Genomic DNA, 22,238 nt, shown 5'->3' on the forward strand with positions numbered 1-22,238 from the left:
CATGATTGATTATTGTTAGATTAACGTGAAATCAACGAAAATTAATTTTTCACATTTTTTAATAATTAATTTTAATTTGATTCAACACTAATTAATTAAGTAATAAGAATTACTTAATTAATTAGCTTAATTAAGTAAATAAAAATAATAAGAATTGTTCATAAAAAAACTTATGTAATGAGAATAATATGGCTAAAATAATAATAAGAAATAGGAAGAATTTTATCATACTTAATCGAGTAACCAATAATAAAAATACAAGTATTATACATGTCATAGCAGACATTAATATCAAAATGTAATAATAACACGTATAAATATAATGGAAAAAATATTTCTGCAGTTATTGTAGATAAGTTATATGTATTAATTCCCAAAACGACGTTATTTTGGAATTGAAATCTTAAAAAATTATAAATATAAAGACTATTATAACCCTGAAATAAATTAAAATTATAAAAATACTATAATTTCCATCTCAAAACGATATCATATTAAACTTATTCAGATAATTATCTGCAATAATGATATAAAAGCGAACCCAAATATAATACATGTCAAGGCACTAAAACATTACTATATAAAAATGTAATTAAAAAATCATTAGTCCTTGGAAAGTGGAAGATTTAGGCACAAGAAGACGTCTAGAGATTGGAATCATCCTTGTCTCTCTCTCTCTCTCTCTCTCTCCCTTCTTCGCTCTTTCCTGGTTCCTTTACTTTAATCGAATAATCCAACGACAACATAAAGAGTTGAAAAAATACCATAATCACTCATCATCATCAGAATTCCAAGGTGGGTATGGTTCATCTTTTGCTATAGTTTATGGTGCATGAGTAAAAACCATCATGTTCATGGTTGATTTTACTGCAACTGGGGCTAGGTGATTTTGGAATTTTTGATCTTGTTGAGCTTGGATTTGGTGTTTTTTTAATTAAAAAATTCATTTGGGCATCTGGGTGTAACTGAGTTGATGTCAAATTAGTCTTTTTTTTTTTTTTTTGTCAAAGTGTGTTGCTTTGACTTTGAACCACCTCGTTGGTGGGGTGTATTCTCGTTTTCCGTGAGTTGGGCTTGTGGGTACACATGGATGTGCCAAAGTTTGCGCTTTTTTTGACAGCTGTTGGTGTATTTTGTTCACACTAGTTACTGAAACTAAGGGTTTTGGTTTTGTCCTATTTTGTGATTTTGTTTTTTCTGTTTCTATGGTACTCCCTGTATTCTTGTGATTTGAATTCACTTCATGCTTTCCAAGATTGCAATTTATGTTTTGTTTAGGATTAGTTTGTTTGTACTGTGTTTGTTTCTGATGCTGTTTTTACTTTCTATTAGTTCTGAGAGTTTTGTTGTTGGTTCTAACTTTACTGAAGCAGCTACTTTGTTCTTGAATTTTAAGTTTGCATATTTTGTTGGCAGAAGGTGAATTTATGATATGTTGGTAACAATGATGTATGGGGAGTAGAAGCAGGGTTGGTGTTGAAGATGACAAGGGAGCAGAAAGAGGGATGCCGAGCTTTGATTCTCAGTTGCCCATTTCAAATTCACGGTATTTTTCCTCTTTGCAGATACTCACTCAGTGTAGGATTTGAATATCTAGGGGCACAAACCTTTTTTTGTTTTTTCATTCATAATTTTTTTGCTGAATTTTTGTTTTGAATGTTGGTTTTAATTAATACTTATAGTTATTCATCTAATGTTGTTTACTACAGTAGTGCAAGAGAAGTTTCTTGTCTTTCTAGATTGAGATGTTTCTTAGTCCTTTGCTGATACATTAAGGATGATACTTGTAATATCTAGAACATTGTGATTTTCATTGTTGCTTGGGTTTCTTTTGTTGTGAATAAGGAATCGATACTAAAGGGTTTTATTATACTCTCCAGTTTGCTTGAATAAAACTATATAAACTATTGGTGCTCGAAATGGACTTATGCCCTTGTAATTGGACATAAGTACCAATCTTCTCCTGGAGTCCCCAATCTCTTGTGAAGGTGGGTTTCAATTCAAGATCCTAGGGGCTATGCCTAGAGAAAATTTCAGCAAATCACTTAGCAACTGCACTGACAGATGTAGCACAATTTCCCTAGATTTAACGTGAAAGCCTATGGCTACAGTTGGGCAGGTGGAACCATGATGATTACTGTTTCATTTCCAATTTTATTTAAGCTCTGGATCACTATGATAGATTCAATTAACGTATGGATATTATGATACGACCCTTTCTAATTTGAGGGTGTACAATAGGCAACAATTCAGGGGATCAGTGATTCAAAGTCTGTTATTACTGACTTAGCACAAGGGTGAATGACATTTCTGTTAGAAACAGTTAGCGTGGATTGTGATAGGAGAGCAAAAGGGTATGGTTATATGGGAGTGGGGGTGGCATTTTTGGGGATCATCTTTTGGGCATTGGCCTTGGGTCTGTGGGAGAGATCAGAAGCTCTCTATGTCTTCTGAAGTTATCTTTTAGTTTTGCTTTTTCTTGTTATTATACTCAATCTTTTCCTGAGATTTCTATTCAGACATGTTTGTACTGTTTCTTGGGCTATTTTCAAGCCAGAATATTAATTCCATTTGCTGAATCTTTTGGTTTAGCTTATTGGTTGTTGTCGTCTGTATCATATTACATCTTGGTGGACTAAATATATTGTGTTATGAGTAGCTGAGAACTTCATACTTATCTGTACTTTGTTGTTTATAAGGTCTAGAAGGGTCCATTTCATAATGTTAGAATTAGAATGTATGAATGTATTGTATTCAATTGTGTATAAAACTGTACAAGAATCCTCTATTTAAAGATGTTAAATGACCTAATGGGCTAAGCCCAAATAACCTTCTAGAATAATAAACTAATAATAATAAAACTAATATTATTTCTAACACTCCCCCTCAAGCTGGTGCGTATATATCATAAGCACCCAGCTTGTTACATATATGATCTATTCGGGGACCTCTAAGAGCCTTGGTGAAAACATCTGCAAGTTGATCACTGGAATTGACAAATGCTGTCTCGATCTCGCCTGACTGAATCTTCTCTCTAACAAAGTGACAGTCAATTTCTATATGTTTAGTCCTCTCATGAAAGACTGAGTTAGAGGATATGTGCAATGCGGCTTGATTGTCACAAATGAGTTTCATGGGCCGTTGTTCACAGAGATGTAATTCCTTAAGCAATTGCTTTAGCCAGATGAGCTCACAGGTCGCATTTCCCATGACCCGATATTCTGCCTCTGCACTTGATCTGACAACCATAGTTTGCTTCTTACTCTTCCAAGAGATCAAATTTGCTCCGAGGAGAACACAATACCCCGAGGTGGATCTTCTGTCTGAAGGAGAACCTGCCCAGTTAGCATCTGAATAGCTAGACACTTCTGCATTTCCCTTTTTAGTGTATAATAAACCTCTTCCTGGTGCCTTTTTGATATATCGAAGAATCCTGATAACTGCATCCCAAGGAGAGTCAAGGAACTGACTTGCCACACTAACTGAAAAAGAGATGTCTGGTCTTGTCACAGTAAGATAGTTCAACTTTCCAACTAGTCGGCGGTAACGACCAGGGTCTGCCAATGGCTCCCCCTGTCCAGGTAATAACTTAATATTAGGATCCATAGGTGTATCAATGGGTTTACATCCCAACATACCAGTCTCATCTAAGATATCTAGTGTATACTTCCTCTGACAAATGGAAATGCCCTTCCTAGGCTGTGCTACTTCGATTCCTAAGAAATATCGAAGTCTGCCAAGATCTTTGGTCTGAAACTGATTGGATAAGTACTTCTTTAACTGATCAATCCCAGCTTGATCACTGCCAGTAATAATGATGTCATCAACATAGACCAGGAGATAGATGCACTGGCCAGAAGAGCTATGCCGATAGAAGACAGAATGATCCGCTTTACTTCGGGTTAAACCGAAGGATTGAACAGCGGAACTGAAGCGACTAAACCAGGCCCGAGGAGATTGCTTCAGGCCATATAAAGATTTACGAAGCTTGCATACCATGCCAAAACTCTCTCCCTGAGCAACAAAACCTGGTGGTTGCTCCATAGATACTTCCTCTTGCAAGTCACCATGTATGACTGCATTTTTGATATCAAGTTGTAGAAGAGGCCATTGATGAATGGCAGCAAGTGCAAGAAATAGGCAAACAGATGCCATTTTGGCAACAGGAGAAAAAGTATCCCCATAGTCAAGACCAAATATCTGAGTGTATCCCTTGGCCACCAAACGAGCTTTGAGACGATCAACAGTGCCATCAGGACCAACTTTGACAGTGAATACCCATCGACAACCGACAACTGACTTTCCAGGAGTAGCATGAACAAGATCCCATGTGCCATTGGAGTGAAGTGCTTGCATTTCATCAATCATTGCTTGACGCCAACCCGGATGAGAGAGTGCTTCACCTGTGGTTTTAGGAATAGAAATAGACAAAATACTAGAAACAAAAGTAAAATGTGGTGAAGAAAGTCTATCATAACTCAAGAAACTATAAAGTGGATGAGGGTTACGAGTGGATCGAATACCTTTGCGAAGGGCAATGGGAGTAATCTCTGATGGAGGATCCGGAGGGGAAGAGTCGACAGCAGCAGGCGGTGAGTCAGTAAGGGTCAAATTCGCTGGAGGCCCAGGCTGACGACGCTGATAGGTGAGAAAAGGACGGTCCTCAGGGATGGAGGCAAGGGGCTGCTCCTTCGGGATAGAGTCTCCTGCAACTGGTAAAGACAAATCAAGAAAAGGAACAGGAAGAACTTGATCAACTTGTGTTATCTGAGATGGGATAGAATGAAAAGGTTGTTGATCAAGGAAAGTGACATCAGCGAGACAATATAACGCTTGAGATTAGGAGAGTAGCAACGATACCCCTTTTGAAAACGAGTATATCCAAGGAAAATACACTTGAAGGCTTTGGATGTTAATTTATCTTTTCCTGGAGTAAGATCATGAACAAAGCAGGTACATCCAAATATATGTGGAGGTAGAGGATAGGAAGATGCTCCTGGAAATAAAACTCTGTGGAACTTCGTTATTGAGTACGGAAGAGGGCATGCGATTGATGAGAAAGCAAGAGGTGATTATAGTATCTGCCCAAAAACGAAGTGGAACATTCATATGAATTAGTAGGGTACGAGCAGTTTCTACCAGATGTCGATTCTTTCGTTCGGCCACTCCATTTTGTTGTGGAGTGTGCGGACAAGTGGTCTGGTGTAACGTCCTACGTTTCTCCAAAAAATTAGAAAACTCAAGGGACACATATTCTTTTGCATTATCACTGCGCAAAATTTGAATAGAAGCACCAAATTGAGTATTTATCTCAGCACAAATTTTTTGATAGATTGAAAATAATTCAGAACGATTTTTCATTAAATAAACCCAAGTGCAACGAGAGAAATCATCAATAAAGGTGACAAAATACTGAAAACCCAAAACAGACATTGTTCGACTCGGACTCCAAATATCAGAATGAACAATAGAAAAAGGAGCATCAGCTCTTTTATTGACTCTATTAGCAAAGGAGGAGCGAGTGTGCTTTCCTTGCTGACAAGAATGACAGTTTAAAGACTTAAGATTGGATAAAAAGGGAACTATATGCTGAAGCTTGGAGAGGTTTGGATGACCCAGACGACCGTGAATTAGCTCAGGAGACTCTGTGAGAGAATAGGCTACTGGAGAAGGTGGTGCAATCAGATAGTTGAGACCTCGTGACTCAATGCCCGCTCCAATCGTCTTCCCCGTACCCGAATCCTGCATAGAAAAGGATTGTTTAGAGAAGGTAATAGTACATGAAAGAGAATGAATCAACTGGCTAACAGAGATTAAATTAAAAGGAATGCCAGGTATATAATAAACAGAACTCAAAGTTAAAAGCGGAGTTGGGTTGGCTTCCCCAATTCCACGAGCAGGAGCCTTAGTGCCATCAGCAAGAGTGACAGGGGGTAGGTTATTAGAATAAGAAAGTGAAGTGAAGAGATCTTTATTACCACAAAGATGATGAGTAGCACCTGAGTCTATTATCCAGGGTCCAAGAGATGATTGATAAAAACAAGCAACATGATCACCAGTGTCTTGAGTAAGATGCTGAGAAGAAACCTTCTTGAGAAGTGCCTCATAGTCGGCACTTGAAAGAGTTACTAATCCAGTAGAAGGTAACATCAGTTTGGCCAAAGTTGGCAGTCAGTGGCTTCAAATGAGGGTACTTCCATAGCAGCGTTCTTCAAAATGCCCAAGATTCTGGCAATAATTGCAACGAGGCCTCTGTCTGCGGCCACGTCCGCGACCGCGTCCACTGTTCCGATTGGAATCACTGGCCCGAGAAAAGAATGGAGATGTGGTAGTACCGGAGATGATGCCAGTCGTGTTTTTGGACGCATTACTTGAGCCCTCCATCACAAAATAAAATAAAGGAGATGACCAGATCTGGAAATAAGAGAGAAAGGTTCTGTCTCGGAATGGCTGTTTTTTTTTTTTTTTTTGCGTGAACAGTGTCTGTACGGACAGTGAACAGTGCCCCCGTACGGACAGTGAACAGTGCCCGTACAGACGATGAACAGTGAAATTGTACTGGCGTGATGAACAGTGGGATCGTACGGACGATGAACAGTGAATCTGTACGGACAGTGAAAAGTAAAATCTGTGCGTGTTGTACGGACGGTAAACAGTGAAAATTGTACGGACTGTACGGGCGCGGTGAACAGTACTTTTTTTTTTTTTTGAAAAAACCCTCTTGAACAGTGTAGAACCAAGCCGGAGGGACGCATGGCGTTAGAGGAAGGAGAGAACGCCTAAGCAGTGGGCTTAGGGTTTTAGCGGAAGCGAAAATTCCCAGAATAAAGAGCTCTGGTACCAAATTAGAATGTATGAATGTATTGTATTTAATTGTGTATAAAACTGTACAAGAATCCTCTATTTAAAGAGGTTAAATGACCTAATGGGCTAAGCCCAAATAACCTTCTAGAATAATAAACTAATAATAATAAAACTAATATTATTTCTAACAGTTAGTATTACATAGCTTACTGGATAGGCATTGTATGAGGAAAGATGAGCTTCAATAGAAACAATACAGAAATGCTGGAAAGATTTTTTGGATTTTGGTGCACTATTTAGTTGTTAAAAGAATTGATGATATGACAAATTTCTTCTTAACCACTACGTCAAGCATAAAAAACAATACCTGCTATGCATTTCTATAGCATGGGCATTGATTTTTCCTTCTACACATAGTCTAGTACTACCACCAAAGTGTGCTGTCTTTCTCTTCAAATTCAGTTTGCTTCTCACTACATAACTGCATGGGGAAGTGTCAATGTTCTTCCCTTGGATGGTTGGAGTGAGGCTTTACACTTCAATTTTTCAATTCTAGGTTAAACCTTAACATGTCAAGAATTGCATATGGTATCTTGAGAAAGTTTGTTCTGGTGTAGAATGTATTATGTACTTGATTACAAATAAAATGAGTATCTAAGCTATTTCACATAATGAGAGAATGTTGTGTTGAGGAGTGGGTGGGTCAAAATATAATATAATTGGGTTGGAGTCTTGGAGAGTGACCAAAATTAGTTGAACTTATGCAGCTTTTCTTTGTAAATGCATCTGAGCTAGTTCTATGATTGTAACAACAGTTTTGTGTGGTACTGGGGACTAGAGTTGTTGATAGTAATTTGGCTGTTAGAAGTATTGAAAATAGGTTGATATGAAGTCTCACATCGTTTTATTAGTCTTATGTAATTGTTATAGTCACTTTTTATATTAGAGCCTTCGTTGTGCAATTGATACACACGGATTTAAAAAACTTGCCTCTCGTTTCCACATTATTCAACATGGTGTTAGAGCAATTGTGATCACATGGTCTAGGGTTTGATCCTTATTGCCCCTTATTCTTGTAATAATCTTCTAATAAATATTTTGGAATTTCTTAGCATGGGTAAGTGCGTCTGTGCATTGTCCATCCTTCAAGTCCAATGAACTCTTGTATGAGGGGGGCTTGTGAGAAGTATTATATAAAATATAAAATCATTTATCTGATTTCACCTAACAGCTTAAGCTTTTAGGTTGAATTGGTTGTGTGACATGGTATCAAAGCGTTATCATCCTCCATGACCTGTCTTGTCGCTCCTTCGTTGTCAAGTTCCCAAAAATTTGAAACTGTATGTTAATTTCTTGCTTAGTCAACCTTCTCTCACCAGTTTCTTTTGTTGCATCTCAGATAACCATGCCTTAGACATTTGTCACTTCTTTGGTGACCCTCCATTGATGTTCGCCGCACCAGAAAAAATGTCGGCGACTATTCCGACTAGTAACTACCAAATTTGTAGTGTCTCCTCAATTTCGTTGATCCTTGGTGGATCCATTGTCATCCGGCAAACCATGCGCTCGCGATTGGAAATTTTTGCGCTGCAAATGGGCTTTTCTGACGACTCGAAAAATTTTCCGGCGAGATTTACGGCTAATGATCGTTAGGTTGGACGCCGACAAGACGCGCCCATCTGTCCAAGACCTAGGTCTAGAAGCCTACTGACACGCCCTTATGCTTGTGGTGTCCATTCTGCATTGTGTCACTCCAGTCGTGTGAGGTGGTGCATGTGGGCTTCATTTTTGTCGCTTCGCCATTGAACAAACTTGCCTTCCTCCTCTTCCTTCGATGTGTCCATTATCGGTCATTTCACCCCTTCAAAGTTAGTTTATTGTGATCACTCTCCAATTTTGCACTGTCAATTGCAAGTTTCACCTCAGTTTTTGCATTTCAATGTGACCCATGGCCAACCCAGTCTTCTCATGTTTGTTTGATCCTTCTCTTCTTTGGTCCAACATGCCCACACACTTCTCTTGTCAGGTTTGGCCCATCGCGTCGACGTTTGTCTTTTTTCCAATGCCAACATAGCATCGAGGGAGAGAAATTTTGAAGTTGAACTCTAGCCTCATGGAATCTTCCCAGATGTTGACTGGGGGTAGTGGAAAGAAGCTGGAAAACCCCAGAAAACGTGGAATGCCTGTGAAGTGTGTTAAAAGGCCTAAACCAATGGGCCCACAATGGGAAAAGCATAGATATAGACAATGGGCCCACAATGGAAAAACCCCGTATTTCAATTATGGCGACCTTTTCTGGAGCTCTTTTGGCATTTCAAGCAAGACCCATGTAGATGGGGTTTGTTGTGGTTGTGGGCCCTTTTTTTTTTTTGGCTTTCTCAGATTCTTTTTTCCTCCAGATGGGAGACCGTGATTCCAACATGCCCACACTTTTCTTTCATGAGATCTAGCCTTTCGTGTTGGTGTTTGTCTATTTCCAATGCTAGTCTAGCATTGCAGGGGAGAAATTTCGAAGTTGTACTCTAGCTTTGTTGAGTCATCCTAGACATCAAGATCCTTTTATGGTTAAAAGAGAGTTAATAGACAAATTTTAGGTATATCTGTCGATTTAAGGAGTCCAAAAGTCGTTTTGGCTTCAATTTTGATTGATGGGCTATTTCGTTATGATGTAGTATTGTCTGATGATTGTTGGTCCTGCTTTCTTTGTTGTGTGGTAGTGTGATAGGAATACATCAACCTTCACCATGCTAAGTGTGCATAATAAATGAAAGGATTTTATTGTCGGTGGATTCGGTATTAATTATGTGTATCAATCATGGGTGATTTTGTATTTATGTTTATTAATCATAGGTGATTCTGTATTCATGAGTGATTGATCATGTAATTATAGGTGATTGATTTTGTAGTTATGGGTTGATTTATGGGTAATTGACTATGTAATTATTGGTGATTGATTTTGTATTAAGGGTGATTGATCATGTATTTATGAGTTATATGTGATAAATAGGGGAGAAGAGGTGACAGCATACTATTGAGTTATTAGAAATTGGGAGAGACTGAGTGCTTCTCGAAAGCTCTAGGCAGGGAGGTTTCAAACCCTCGAAGTTCTGCAATGTTTAATCCTTTTATTTTGTTTTGAGTGACTCGATCCAGTGTAATTTGGGGTTTATCCTCATTTTATTATTAATAAAGTTTTTGATTCTTATCAATTGGTATCAGAACTCGATCTGGGAGAGATGAAACTTACTGATTGTTGATACAAATGGAGTAGTATTTTGTCAAGGAAGGAACACAGGAATACTAGAAGGTTTCTGAAGCTGTAAAGGGGCAGAATCAGAATTTTAAACTCCAAAAATGGAAAGGGAAATCCTATTCCAAAAAAGAGAGAGGTGAAAGGAGAGATTCCACCACTAGAAAAAGAGGGGTCGAAAGAGAGAGAAATTGAAGTAGAGAAGAAAGAGGGTGAAGAGATAGAATGCTATTGGGAGTTGAAATAGAATCCAACGGAGGGAGGATGCACAACCACTGTCTTCATTTAGGCAACTCGACTTGTATTGTTGGATGGAGAAGTTTACTCAATGCAGCCTTAAACGATATTAGGAAGGATGCCATTCCAGACTGAGATGAGCAATGTGCTCGTACTAGCAACACCAACTCTATTGAAAAGGTTGACAACCCATCACTATTACCTGATCCACCAGACTTGAACTCTCATAAGGAGGAGGGATTTTTGTGGCAGCTCATCTGAAGAGATAGGATGGTACTAGGTCATGGAGGGGCTTAGAAAAATTGGGCCAATTCAATAGCAAAATGGATCAGGCCTAAAGCACTCTCATGACATTCCCAGACCTACTTACGGACATGGGTCCCTTTCCATCTGTTAATTGTGACATTTGGGCTTGTGAGCCCATGATTCAACAGGGCTAACTCAGATCTAAGACACCTGGTTTCGGCTAGTCAAAGTTAGGCTGGATGGGATCCTGGTGGAATTTCTTATGTTTCTTACATAAGTGAATTCCTACATTTCAAGCAATTGTACCGGGGAAGAGATTTTTGCAGGCTGGCCTTTTCCTTGAAGACACGGTGAAAGTTTTGGGGGGAGTATAGATAGGAATACACCAACCTTACCATGTTGAATGTGCACAATAAATGAAGGCATTTTATTATGGGTTCATTTTTTCTGCAGTTATTGTAGATAAGTTATCTGCAGTAAGCCCAATACGACGTCGTTTTGGGGCGGAAATCATGGTATTTTTGTAATTTTAATTTATTTCAGGGTTATAATAGTCTTTATATTTATAATTTTTTAAGATTTCAATCTCAAAACGACGTCGTTTTGAAAAAAATGCAGATAAGTTATCTGTAGTAACTGCAGAAATGTTTTTCCCTTTTATTGTATAGGTACCAATCATAGGTGATTCTGTATTTATGGGTGATTGATTATGTTGTTATGAGTTGATTTATGGGTGGTTGACTGTGTAATTATTGATGATTGATTTCGTAATTAAGGGTGATTGATTATGTATTTATTGTTAATCTGTGATGAATAAGGGAGGAGGAGGAGGTTATGGCAGACTATTGAGGGATTAGAAATTGAAAATGGGGAGAGATTGGAAGACTCTCGAAAGCCCTGGGTAGGGAGGTTGCGTACCCTCAAAGTTCTGCAATATTTAGTCCTTTTATTTTGTTTTGAGTGACTCTGATCCATTTTACTTGGAGTTTATCCTTATTTTATTTTTAATAAATTTTTTGGTTCTTATCAGTGTTAAAGATAACAATTTGGGGGGTTGCAAATAATGAATTTCTTTAATGTGTTTAAGTCCATATAACGGATTTGATATTCTTTAAGTCTTAAACAAATTATATCATTATGATTGTAGAGAATACTTTCACTTTGCTTCGATCGTGATTTGACTTATTTGAATGCCAGTTTTCTCCTTGCTCACTTTTGTTTCCCTTTCCACTATGAGAAAAAATGCTTCAGTCACCTTTATCCCGAGTTTAGGATAAAGGCGATGTTGATGTTGAAGAATATAATATGTAGTGTGAAAAGAAAATCATAAACTTGGATTGGTATACCTGATGCTATGTTCTACTTTTTAACTTTGCATCCATCAACTTATAGATAACTTCTGTTTTTATGTGTTTTTTTTTATAAAATGAACACATGAACTGAATTGTGTTAGTCTAGTTCTGACAAAGTATGTTTTTCAGCTATACACAGGGGAGCACAATTGATTCTTTTCATGTTTCTGACTTTGGAGCATTTGATCAATCATATCGCTTAGAGGATGCTGTCGATGTGAGTGGAAGTAAGTATTCCTGTACCCTATCATAGCAGAGTTTACATGTAACAAGCAAATACGGCCAGTTTGTTGTATTATCTCAGGTCATGAAGCATCAAATCATCTTTATCGGACCTGACCTTTTTTTGTTTGTCTAAACGATGTTTAATTAGTGTTCATTCAAAATAAAAAAAATCTGGAACTATGCAATGGTCGCGCTTTGCAATATGCGAGTACATAACTACTTATTAGCTACTTGGCAAAGCTAACATCAAGAAAAAGGAATAATCTCACTCCCAAGCACACATGCAAAAATTTAAGTTACTTTTGGCTAAACATCTAGATGTCAATGTCTAAAAACTGATTATTTGTTTTATAATTCTTATTAACAAACGTACACTTTTTTCCATTCTTTCCTTCACTAATGATTTTCCCTGATAATTGATTCAGACTCAGTTTTTAACTCACTAAAAGTAAGTAGCCAAACAATTTCTCTGGATCCTGTTCAAATTAGTACTCTTGGTAAGGTGAGTTTTTCTAGTTCTTTTCATGTAATGAACTTCCTGTTTTGGTTAATAAGATAATTTTTTAGCTGGCTAGAATATATCTTATTTCCATTTTTTCTTTCTTTTCTCTTTGATTTAGTTGCCAACTTCACTTGATAAAAGCCCATTGACGAACCAAACAGAGCTGCATAGGTTGCAATTACAAAAGGTTCAGTCATCAAATCCTGGCACCATATTAGGTGGTAATACAGAAAACCAGGAAGAGTCTGCCATGGCTGATGTCAGTCCTCGGACCGATATTTCTACAGATGGTGACACTGATGACAAGAATCAGCGGGTGATTTCTCTTTACCTTTTATGTTATTTTCTCCCTTGTTCAAAGCTCACGGGTTTGAATCCATAAAACAGCCTTTTTGCAATTATGCAAGGATAAGGTTGCGAACAAGATTTTCCCTCACCCCACCCTCGCTAGTTGGGGTTTAATGGGGAGATTTTTTTTTTTCAATTGATAATATCTCAAGTCCCTATCCTACATTTGCACATTTGGCAACCAGTTCAAGTGAACTTGTCAGCAAGTTTCCAACTGCATGATTGATTTTAATCTACATCGGGTTCAAACATATTGCATGAGCAGAAGCCTTTCTGGGTCTGATCCTTAAATCAGAGACATAAGCTTTGATAGTAGATATTCTTGACAATCTAACATTTGGTGCATGCTATATTTGCAGTTTGATAGAAGTCAATCCCTTGCCGCTGTGGCTTCTGACTCCAGTGACAGATCAAAGGACAAATCAGATCAGAAGGTTAAATATATTATAAATTTTATTGCATGGATAATATCTGAAATTCCAAATGGTATTTATTACGTAGTGAACTTATTCCTTTTTTTAATATTATTGTAGAGTCTTCGGAGGCTTGCTCAGAATCGTGAGGCTGCGAGAAAAAGCCGATTGAGAAAGAAAGTAGGAATCATATTTACTAATTTTTTCCAGTTAATATTTATTTTTATAAATGTGTATATTTTCTTGTTTCCCCATATAAATATTGTCATCATGTTACAATAACTCAAATGGATTTGGTTTTTAGTTGGCTAGTTTGGATGATTAGTTTAGGCCCGCATATTACGTGGGCCTTCTTGACAATGCATTGGACCTCGATTCAACTATTGCAAATAATTTTTTGTATAGAAAGGGTAGAATAAGACAATTCTAGATATAACAAGGAATATGAAAATTATTAGAGTAGTAAGAGTAGTTCGTTCTGTAAAGTTGTGTTGATAACTCAGCACTAAGCTGTTCTGTTAGTTTGTTAGACTGTTGGCTGTTAGTCTGTTACAACAGTTTTGGATGGTTATAACAGCTAACAGATGCAGTTAACTATCAGATGCAGTTAACAGCTATCCAACTATAAATATATATACTTCAGTGTAAATCAAATAATCAATTCAATTTACACTCTGAATAATTCAGCGGAATTTTGTTTTTCTCTCTCTCTCTGCACTTTCTCTCTTATTTTCTCTCATTTTCTCACACTTTCTTGGAAAGTTCTGATTCTATTAAAAATACTCAAGATTACAGCAAGGCTTCGCACCTCAAGTCTAACAATATCAACTGGTCCTGGCTGTAAGTTTTAGGAGCTTACCAGTATGTGAAAAATGCCAATTTCCTGTTTTGTTTGTTTACTTTTCTTTCGGGAAGCTAAAGAACGTCCATTATTCTCATTCTGAGGATCGATAATCTCTTTATGTCTGGGTAAAATGTTTAACGAGAATTTTCAGACCATTTCTTGGTTTCTTGTACTGATATAAATGCTATTATACATTTTGACATTCTAATCCTTACATTATGGTTCCTTTTTTGTTCCTTTTTATTTTCAATGTTTTAAAATCTTTCTGATGATATTCTTTACCTAGTGGGTGCTGAAGTTGACACTTAAACACTAAAAAGAATCAATGATCAAAGTAGGTGACACCTAATGTCATCTTTATCATATAGTTTTAAATTTTTATCTTGTACAAACCTGACCATTCTAGGAAAGTTCTGAGAGAACTAGGTAATCTTGCAGATATAAAGTAATGACTCTTTATTTTCTAAAGCTGCAAATCTTTTATGACTAACATGTATGATTGATTTCAGAAGCCAAAAAAATAGTAGTTAGCAGAAACATTCCTGCAAATTTCTGATTTCAGCAACTTATATCAACTAGGTGCTTGTTCCTGAGTACTTAATAACAATTGAAGAATAATACGAAGAATATCATAAATTCTTTCCTGCCTTCGTTGTTAGGATTTGAATTGTTAATAAAATTACTCATTAAAAATTAGATATTTCTATCCATACGATTGGATGTAATTATCTAACTTTCTCCTACACTATGAACATCCAATTTGCTATTTCCTTCTGACCTATCTGGATTTGTGGATTAATGTTCTCTACATACCATGATTCTTGAGGATTTCAAGAAAGTTGTTCTGAGAAACAGGTTAAGGCATATTAGTCCCGTTTTTTGTTCCCACATTTTTATCTGGCCCGTGACAGTATGGTTAAATGTGCCTTAACCAGTTTCTCAAAACAATTGTGCTATAAACAGTATCTTATAGAGTAAAGGAAATTTGTGTTCCTTCCTTTCTGTCAGTTGAAAACGGGCATTATTGATCAGAAAGGAATTCTGTAGAGAAAACCAAAGTCAGGTTTCCCTCTATGATTTTGTATATTGTAACTATCTTTGTTTGATAGATAGCTACTCTTTACTTCAATCTTCCTTCAGTTAAATTGGTAGCAGATAATTTGAGAAGACAGAAAAGAAGGAGGTTGTCACTTGGGGGGGTGTTTGGTAAGAGTTTTCTTTTGGGATTGCTGGGGAAGTGTGGGTGGGTATCTAATAATACCATATTTGGTACAAGTTTGAAAATTTTTATCCAATGTGGTATTTTGGGATTACCGGCTAAGTGAAGAAATTTAACCTATTTTTCCATCAATATTTTACCTTTAACTAAACATAGATTAAGGAAATTTAACCCAATTTATCCGGTAATATTTCGGCTTACCAAACAACATTTTTTTAACTTTTCTATCAAACTCACTTTCCCACCATATATTGTATTTCTCTGGTAATTTTTTTTTTTTCCTCTACCAAACACCCCCTTGGTGTTTCATAGGTAAAAGAATTGGAAATTGTTGAGCTACTCTCTTCTTCGGTACTGTGCTTCTGGTAAACTGTTTTACTCTTCTTTTCTATATCATAGATATTTGCTATATAGTGGAATCCAATGATTCCCTTATAACTTCTTTGGCCTCTATAATAGTTGTAAGAAATAATTATGTTTAATTTCCTCACTTGGCCATTTAAATGCAAGACATGATACTGTAAGCTCATTTCTTCATACATCTGTGGCCCTTTTACATAGGCCTATGTCCAACAGTTGGAAAGTAGTCGTTTAAAGCTGACCCAACTAGAGCAAGAGCTTCAGCGAGCTAGGCAGCAGGTGAGATTTAGTTAATAACCCTTGTATTTCGATTGCATCAATAGTATGCTATCTCTCTCTCTCTCGTCTTTTTTTTTTTTGGTATGACACATTTCCTTGGCAGTCATGTTCAATTTTAAACCAAAATCCATTGTTTCTTCCTGTAGGGAATCTTCATATCAAGCTCGGGTGATCAAGCACATACAATGAGTGGAAATGGTATCTTTTTTCTAAATGATACTCATTCCTACAGTTTGAATATAGAATAATGTCTGAAACATAGTAGTATAATTTGTGTCTGTTATGTTCTAATAAGTTATTTCAGTAAACATTTAATTTCTCCACTTACGTTAGCTTATCCATAATCATTATTTCGTTGTTTACAGGGGCGATGCAATTTGATGCAGAATATGCAAGGTGGCTGGAAGAGCAGAATCGACAAATTAATGAGCTGAGAGCGGCTGTAAATTCTCATGCAAGTGATACCGAACTTCGCATGATTGTTGATGGTATAGTGGCACATTATGAAGAGGTTTTTAGGCTGAAAGGTGTTGCAGCTAAGGCTGATGTTTTCCATTTGTTGTCTGGTATGTGGAAAACACCTGCTGAGAGGTGTTTCATGTGGCTTGGTGGTTTTCGGTCGTCTGAAATCCTCAAGGTGAGCCAATGCTGAGCCTTTTCTTTCTAAATAGGCATTCCCTAGTAATACGATTTCATGGTAACATAAAGTGTAAAAGACTATTTTTAGGTTTTGGGGAATATATAAGTCATGCAGAATTTTTTTGAAAAGAAGTAATTCTGTACACATGCTAGTTGGCTTGTTGCATCTATATTTGTAGTTGCTGCCTCATTTTGCTGGTTGATCAGGAATCTAGATGAATGATGTTGGAGTATTACATCGGACTTGATCGCGTATGACTTACTAGTGGGATGTGGGAATGCTGCTTTCGATGCCACTGGTGGTCCATGTGGTTTTAACTTTTGCTTGGAACAAGCATGGAGTTAGATTTACTTACTTGTGACCTGCACACAATGATAAGGGTTAGGTGGTAGAAAATACAGGGGGTAGGCAGCTGCTTTATTTGTTGCCTAGAATCTGGCATAATAACTAGTTTAAACTTTCATTACTGGATGTCTGCTTGTTCTCTTCATCTATAATTTTTTCTTATTCTGAATAATTCTATAAAATTTATATTAGAGATGTAATATAAAATAATTTATGTGTCTTAACTTAATGGCTTAAACTTTTGAGACAATTGGTTCATGATATTATATTAGAGCCATTATGACCAAGTGGTTGATAGGAAGTCTCCAATAACTCACGTTTACCGTAGGAGGTGTAACAGGGGATTACACCCTTAATTGGGCTCAGGCTGTGTGAGAAATTGGAGGGAAGAGCTTACAACAGCATTGAGGGAGAGTGGAGTTAAAGAGAGGGGGAGGGGGCATGTGATGGTTACTGAGAGATTGTAAGAGAGAAATATTAGGAGAGACTTGAGCCTCTTGAAAACTCGAGGTTATCGTTTCCTTCATTGGTCTGTAATTTTCCAAATCAACACCAGATATCTCACTGATCTCCGAGCACAATGTAGTTGCAATACAACTCTTTCTTTCCAAATTCTTGTGTAATATAGTTGCAATACCTTGGTACCTTACATGGTCTAGAGTTTGATCCCTATTGCCTCCATTATTTTAATAAAATGTTGAATTTGAGCAAGGCATGTGGACTTGTGAATTGTCCAAGCTTCAAACTCAAAGAGGGTTTTTATTTGAAGGGGCATCTTGGAGATGTAATATTAAATCATTCATGTGTATGCACATAATAGCTTTAAGCTTTTGGTCAAATTAGTTCATGATAGTTTACAACCAATTTTGCAATAATTCTTTGCAGGTGTCAGTATATCTATATTATTTTTAAGATAAAACTACAATTTCAACAAATTTTTTTTTTTACTGTAACACTTGTGTACTGCATGTTTTAGAAATGGGTAAATCCTGCTTTGTGCTAATACTTCGGTAATTTGTTTTAGTGCTTCAAAATCAATAAAACCCTAAATCTCTGACTTATGTTGAAGATATATAAATATTGCATTAAGAATAAGAATCTTCTTGGGTGTTGGAAGTTAGGCGTCGAAAAAAAGAATAATAATTAACATGTGTTATATTTAAATGCCCTGAGCCACAGAGAGGTCTTAAGTTTTCACATGATAACGCTTATACACGAATCATTTTATAACTTCATTACATTTGACTTGAGTGCCACGAATTTGGTTGCAGCTCCTGGTAGGTCAGTTGGAACCTCTCACAGAGCAGCAGCTGGTGGGTATTACAAACTTGCAGCAATCCTCCCAACAAGCAGAAGATGCATTGTCTCAGGGCATGGAAGCATTGCAACAGTCCCTTGCAGAGACATTGTCCACTGGAACACCTGGCTCATCTGGTCCATCAGGGAATGTGGCAAATTACATGGGTCAAATGGCCATGGCCATGGGGAAGCTAGGGACACTCGAGGGGTTTATTCGACAGGTAAATTTTTCTTGCTTGCACTTGTATGCAAATAGTTTGCTACATTGGTGTGGTTTTTGGTGAATATTGAAGAGTCTTTTAGTCTAGCCCTGGTTTCCTAACATTATGTACAATTGATAATAATAATCATCTTGCTCCAACCAAAGAAAAATGCCCCCATTCCCTAACAACCAAGAAATTCTCTTGTAAACTGCATTTCATGTCATATTATTTACAATAAATAGCACTATTAAAATATCTTACTATGGGTGGTATTTGTGATTATAAGGCTGACAATCTGCGCCAGCAGACTCTACAACAAATGCACCGTATACTGACAACTCGCCAATCAGCTCGCGCACTCCTTGCTATCCATGACTACTTTTCGAGGCTGCGCGCTCTCAGTTCACTCTGGCTGGCCCGCCCAAGAGATTGACGGGTGTGGTAAATAGTCTGTCAATTCAATTTTCATGGATCCATTACCAGCAATACTTGGTTTGGTCATCATAGGTTTTACTCTTAACAAGTTTTCTTGTGTTGTACTTTAGTCTTTGTATCATTGAAATCAGTGTTTTGATTGAGTCACCCACATAGTCTAGAAACAGAATTGGTGACAAGAAGCATGTATGTTGTCTATTACTAATAATATTGTCCATTGTAATTGTTGCGGAAGGGCTTTGGTTTTTGACACAAAAATAGTTGGGCTATATGATATGTTTTAACGTTTTTCCCATAAATCTGAATTCATTGAACTTTGTGACTCACAAATTTTTTGGAGATTATTCTTTATCTTTTGTTTTTTAACATCAGTCAGGATGGTAAGATGCAAAGTACTAGTTTATGATTTTATGTTAGATATTAATGTTACACAAATATAAGCATATATCTTGGGTATGATGCGTAAGAGAAATACTTGGAAGAGGAGTGGAAGAGAGAATGAACATACTTTTACAATGAGTCAGGGTTTTGTATTTATAGGCTTGGGAATGGTGGCAGGGATAGACAGTTATTGTGGTATGTGACTAGGAATAATTGCTAGTTATAAGGTTGTTTTTGTGTAGGCCATGTTACTAGGTTGCTAACTTGCACGTTATAATATCTGATGATATTTTTAAAAAATAAAAATGATACTTAGTACGTATATTTATATCCACAAATCTCTCAGGTTCAAAAGTGTACGTACTCCTTTGCACCATGCACATTCCAGAAAAGGTTATAGTGAAATCAAGTTGTTATTCAATAACTTGGATGAAAATGTGTAAGAATTTCTAAAGACAATATTTGTAAGTATCATTACCAAAAGGGTTTGCCATATTTATAAGCTAACAACTATACCAGGGATAAGAATGAGCTTTATTTTTATAATATCGAATAATGTCAACTCAAAGGTGTATAGCTTTATTTTTGTTGAAACTTCTTTGGTATATCATCTATGTATCATTGTAAATTTCCATTGAGGCTAATGGCATTGTCTAACTATAAAATGAAATAATATCTTTCTTCTTAAACTTAAAAAACTAAAGAAGAGATTCAAGAGCTGTTGTTTTTATGGCGTTCCAGCTAGGTTTTAAGATTTGACCTCCTCAAAGAGTAGTAAGTTTGATTTCTAGGAATCACAACTCCTAAAGAGGATGAGAAGACTTAAACCTAATTAATCAGACCTGTTAAGAGTTTCCAACAATAGGAGGGTCAAAGCACCTATAAACAAAATTTAATTATCGGAAAGCAAGGATGTATATAATCACTATAAAATATACGTCATGATTTGAACCCATTAAAATTTAAGAATTGATTTCTTCTTTTAGATGAACCCACTGTAAAAGAATTTTTTTCTCTAAATTATTAAAAGGTGCCATGTTGTGGCAATCTTTAGGAGTAGTACTTCTAGGACATGGCAATTGCTATACTTACCTTTTTTTTTTTAATGCTTTAATCCCAAATTATAACAAATATGAATCTGTTCTGGATGGTTCGAATGGCCTTGAAGGCCAATGATATGTGAGGATGAAAACAGAAATTTTTCAAAGCGGAATCACACATACCAATCAAGATACATGCTTTAAGACAATATGATGTACCTTGTTCATGATTCAAAACTCCAAGATGATCAGTGTTAGGTTTGAAGGTTCAAACCCTCTAGCGTTGATCCACACCACCCTACGTCAAGATGCAAGAACCCTTCTTGAAAAGCCACCAAACGAACACCACAAGGAAGGCACTTTAGGCGTCCCAATAGGAGAAGAAGGAGGCAAGGTTAATGTATTTAGATGAGTGAATTTTTCAGCATGAAAAACTCACAGTGGCGCATGGATTCTATGAGAAAAGGCTAAGTAATTTTCGAAAAACCCTAAAGAGAACCTCACAAAAGGAAGCACACTTGGAGATGAGAGAATGATTGAATTGAATCAGATTTTTCTCCCAAAAATCTGACCTATGTAGCGCCCAATGGTGGAGGAATAAGTGGAGTTGTTGCAATTCAAATCTAGCAAACAACCTCATATCATATCCTCATGAGACTAAGTCTATACCTAGTTAAAAATCTGACTTAATAACCATCATATGGCCAGCCATATGGTGCGCCCTTATTCAGCCCAAAAAGAGTCCAAATACATTGAGTAGTTGCATTCAAATTTGAACCAACTCACTCACTTATTCTCTCAAGTCTCAACCAACCAAATCTGATTGGAGCTTATTTGGTTGATCATATGACCATCATAAGACCCCAAAATCAGCCTTGGATGATGCCCAAAGATCTCCTCTTGATACTTGAGATTTGTTCCAACAAGATCTTATCTTATCCTTTTGTTATGAAACAACTTTTCATAGCCAATTCAAATTCGAATTCAAACATTTAAATTCAAACGTTCAAACATTTAAATTCAAAATTCAAATTCAAAATTTAAATATTTGATAATTAATTTAACTAATTAAATTAATTAATAATGTCTTGGACCATCTAAGCCCATTACATGTACCATGCGCCCTTTTTCTCTTAGGTGGGCTTCCAAACTTCTTCTTGGGCTAACAACCTTTATTAGGCCCAATACCTTTAATGCTATATTCATCAAGACAATAAGGTGTTAGTGTGTGACCCATTAGGCCCAACATAGCCACTGACATAAATGGGCTTGGGCCCAACAAGCCCACAACTCATTTAATGACAACACAGAGCACTAGCAATGCTTTGTTGCCCCAGAACTAATTAGGTTAATGACATGATCATCCTATTACATATATTTGGTTACCGTATGTAATTCCTTTCATCTCGGTTACCTCCCCTTTAAACCTAGGGTAAGGATACGTATCAACCCTTGCGGGTTTAGGGTAAGCTTTAATTCGAAATAGGGAATCTTCAATTTACTGACTCTAAAGGCAGATCATCTTATGATCTCTTTTACTATGCATAGATTCCCGAGTCCTGTAAATGTCATCCTGATTTCTCCGGTTTACAGATAACCTAATCCCTCACAGAGATTTGACGAATTCCTTCAGCTTATCACCCTAAGCCTGTGCTCTTTCAGGACATGCCCAAAAGTATACCTATGAGTCTCCATGTTTCAGGCAGACGAGGTATACAATTAAAGCATGCCTTCCAGAACACAGTCTAGGTGAAAACTTCTTGTCTAAGGAAAGACATACCCAAATATTAAGAGACTGCTCTAATGATACTATTTG

At 36.8% G+C, this 22,238-nt stretch overlaps 1 protein-coding gene across 2 annotated transcripts; it reads left to right on the forward strand.

Moving 5' to 3' along the window:
• Window positions 1-628: 628 nt before the first annotated feature.
• On the forward strand, window positions 629-19,300 carry LOC133306053 (transcription factor TGA6-like). Of its 2 annotated transcripts, none has more exons than XM_061506327.1 (12): window positions 629-795; window positions 1,417-1,546; window positions 12,019-12,116; window positions 12,540-12,616; window positions 12,735-12,932; window positions 13,324-13,398; window positions 13,498-13,557; window positions 16,002-16,079; window positions 16,226-16,277; window positions 16,445-16,716; window positions 18,336-18,584; window positions 18,853-19,300. In XM_061506327.1, exons 2-12 carry the CDS (start codon window positions 1,452-1,454, stop codon window positions 18,997-18,999), a joined length of 1,401 nt encoding a protein of 466 aa, XP_061362311.1. In that variant the 5' UTR covers window positions 629-795; window positions 1,417-1,451; the 3' UTR covers window positions 19,000-19,300. The 2 variants fall into 2 exon arrangements, with proteins under 2 accessions (XP_061362311.1, XP_061362313.1); XM_061506329.1 differs by lacking the exon at window positions 629-795 and adding an exon at window positions 3,492-3,500 and having other exon boundaries at window positions 1,423-1,525; window positions 12,019-12,128; window positions 12,546-12,616.
• Window positions 19,301-22,238: the final 2,938 nt, after the last annotated feature.

This window comes from Gastrolobium bilobum, unplaced genomic scaffold (assembly GCF_033153095.1).
Source record: "Gastrolobium bilobum isolate Gb01-03AN ecotype WA unplaced genomic scaffold, APGP_CSIRO_Gbil_v1 utg4933, whole genome shotgun sequence".
Taxonomy (NCBI): domain Eukaryota; kingdom Viridiplantae; phylum Streptophyta; class Magnoliopsida; order Fabales; family Fabaceae; genus Gastrolobium; species Gastrolobium bilobum.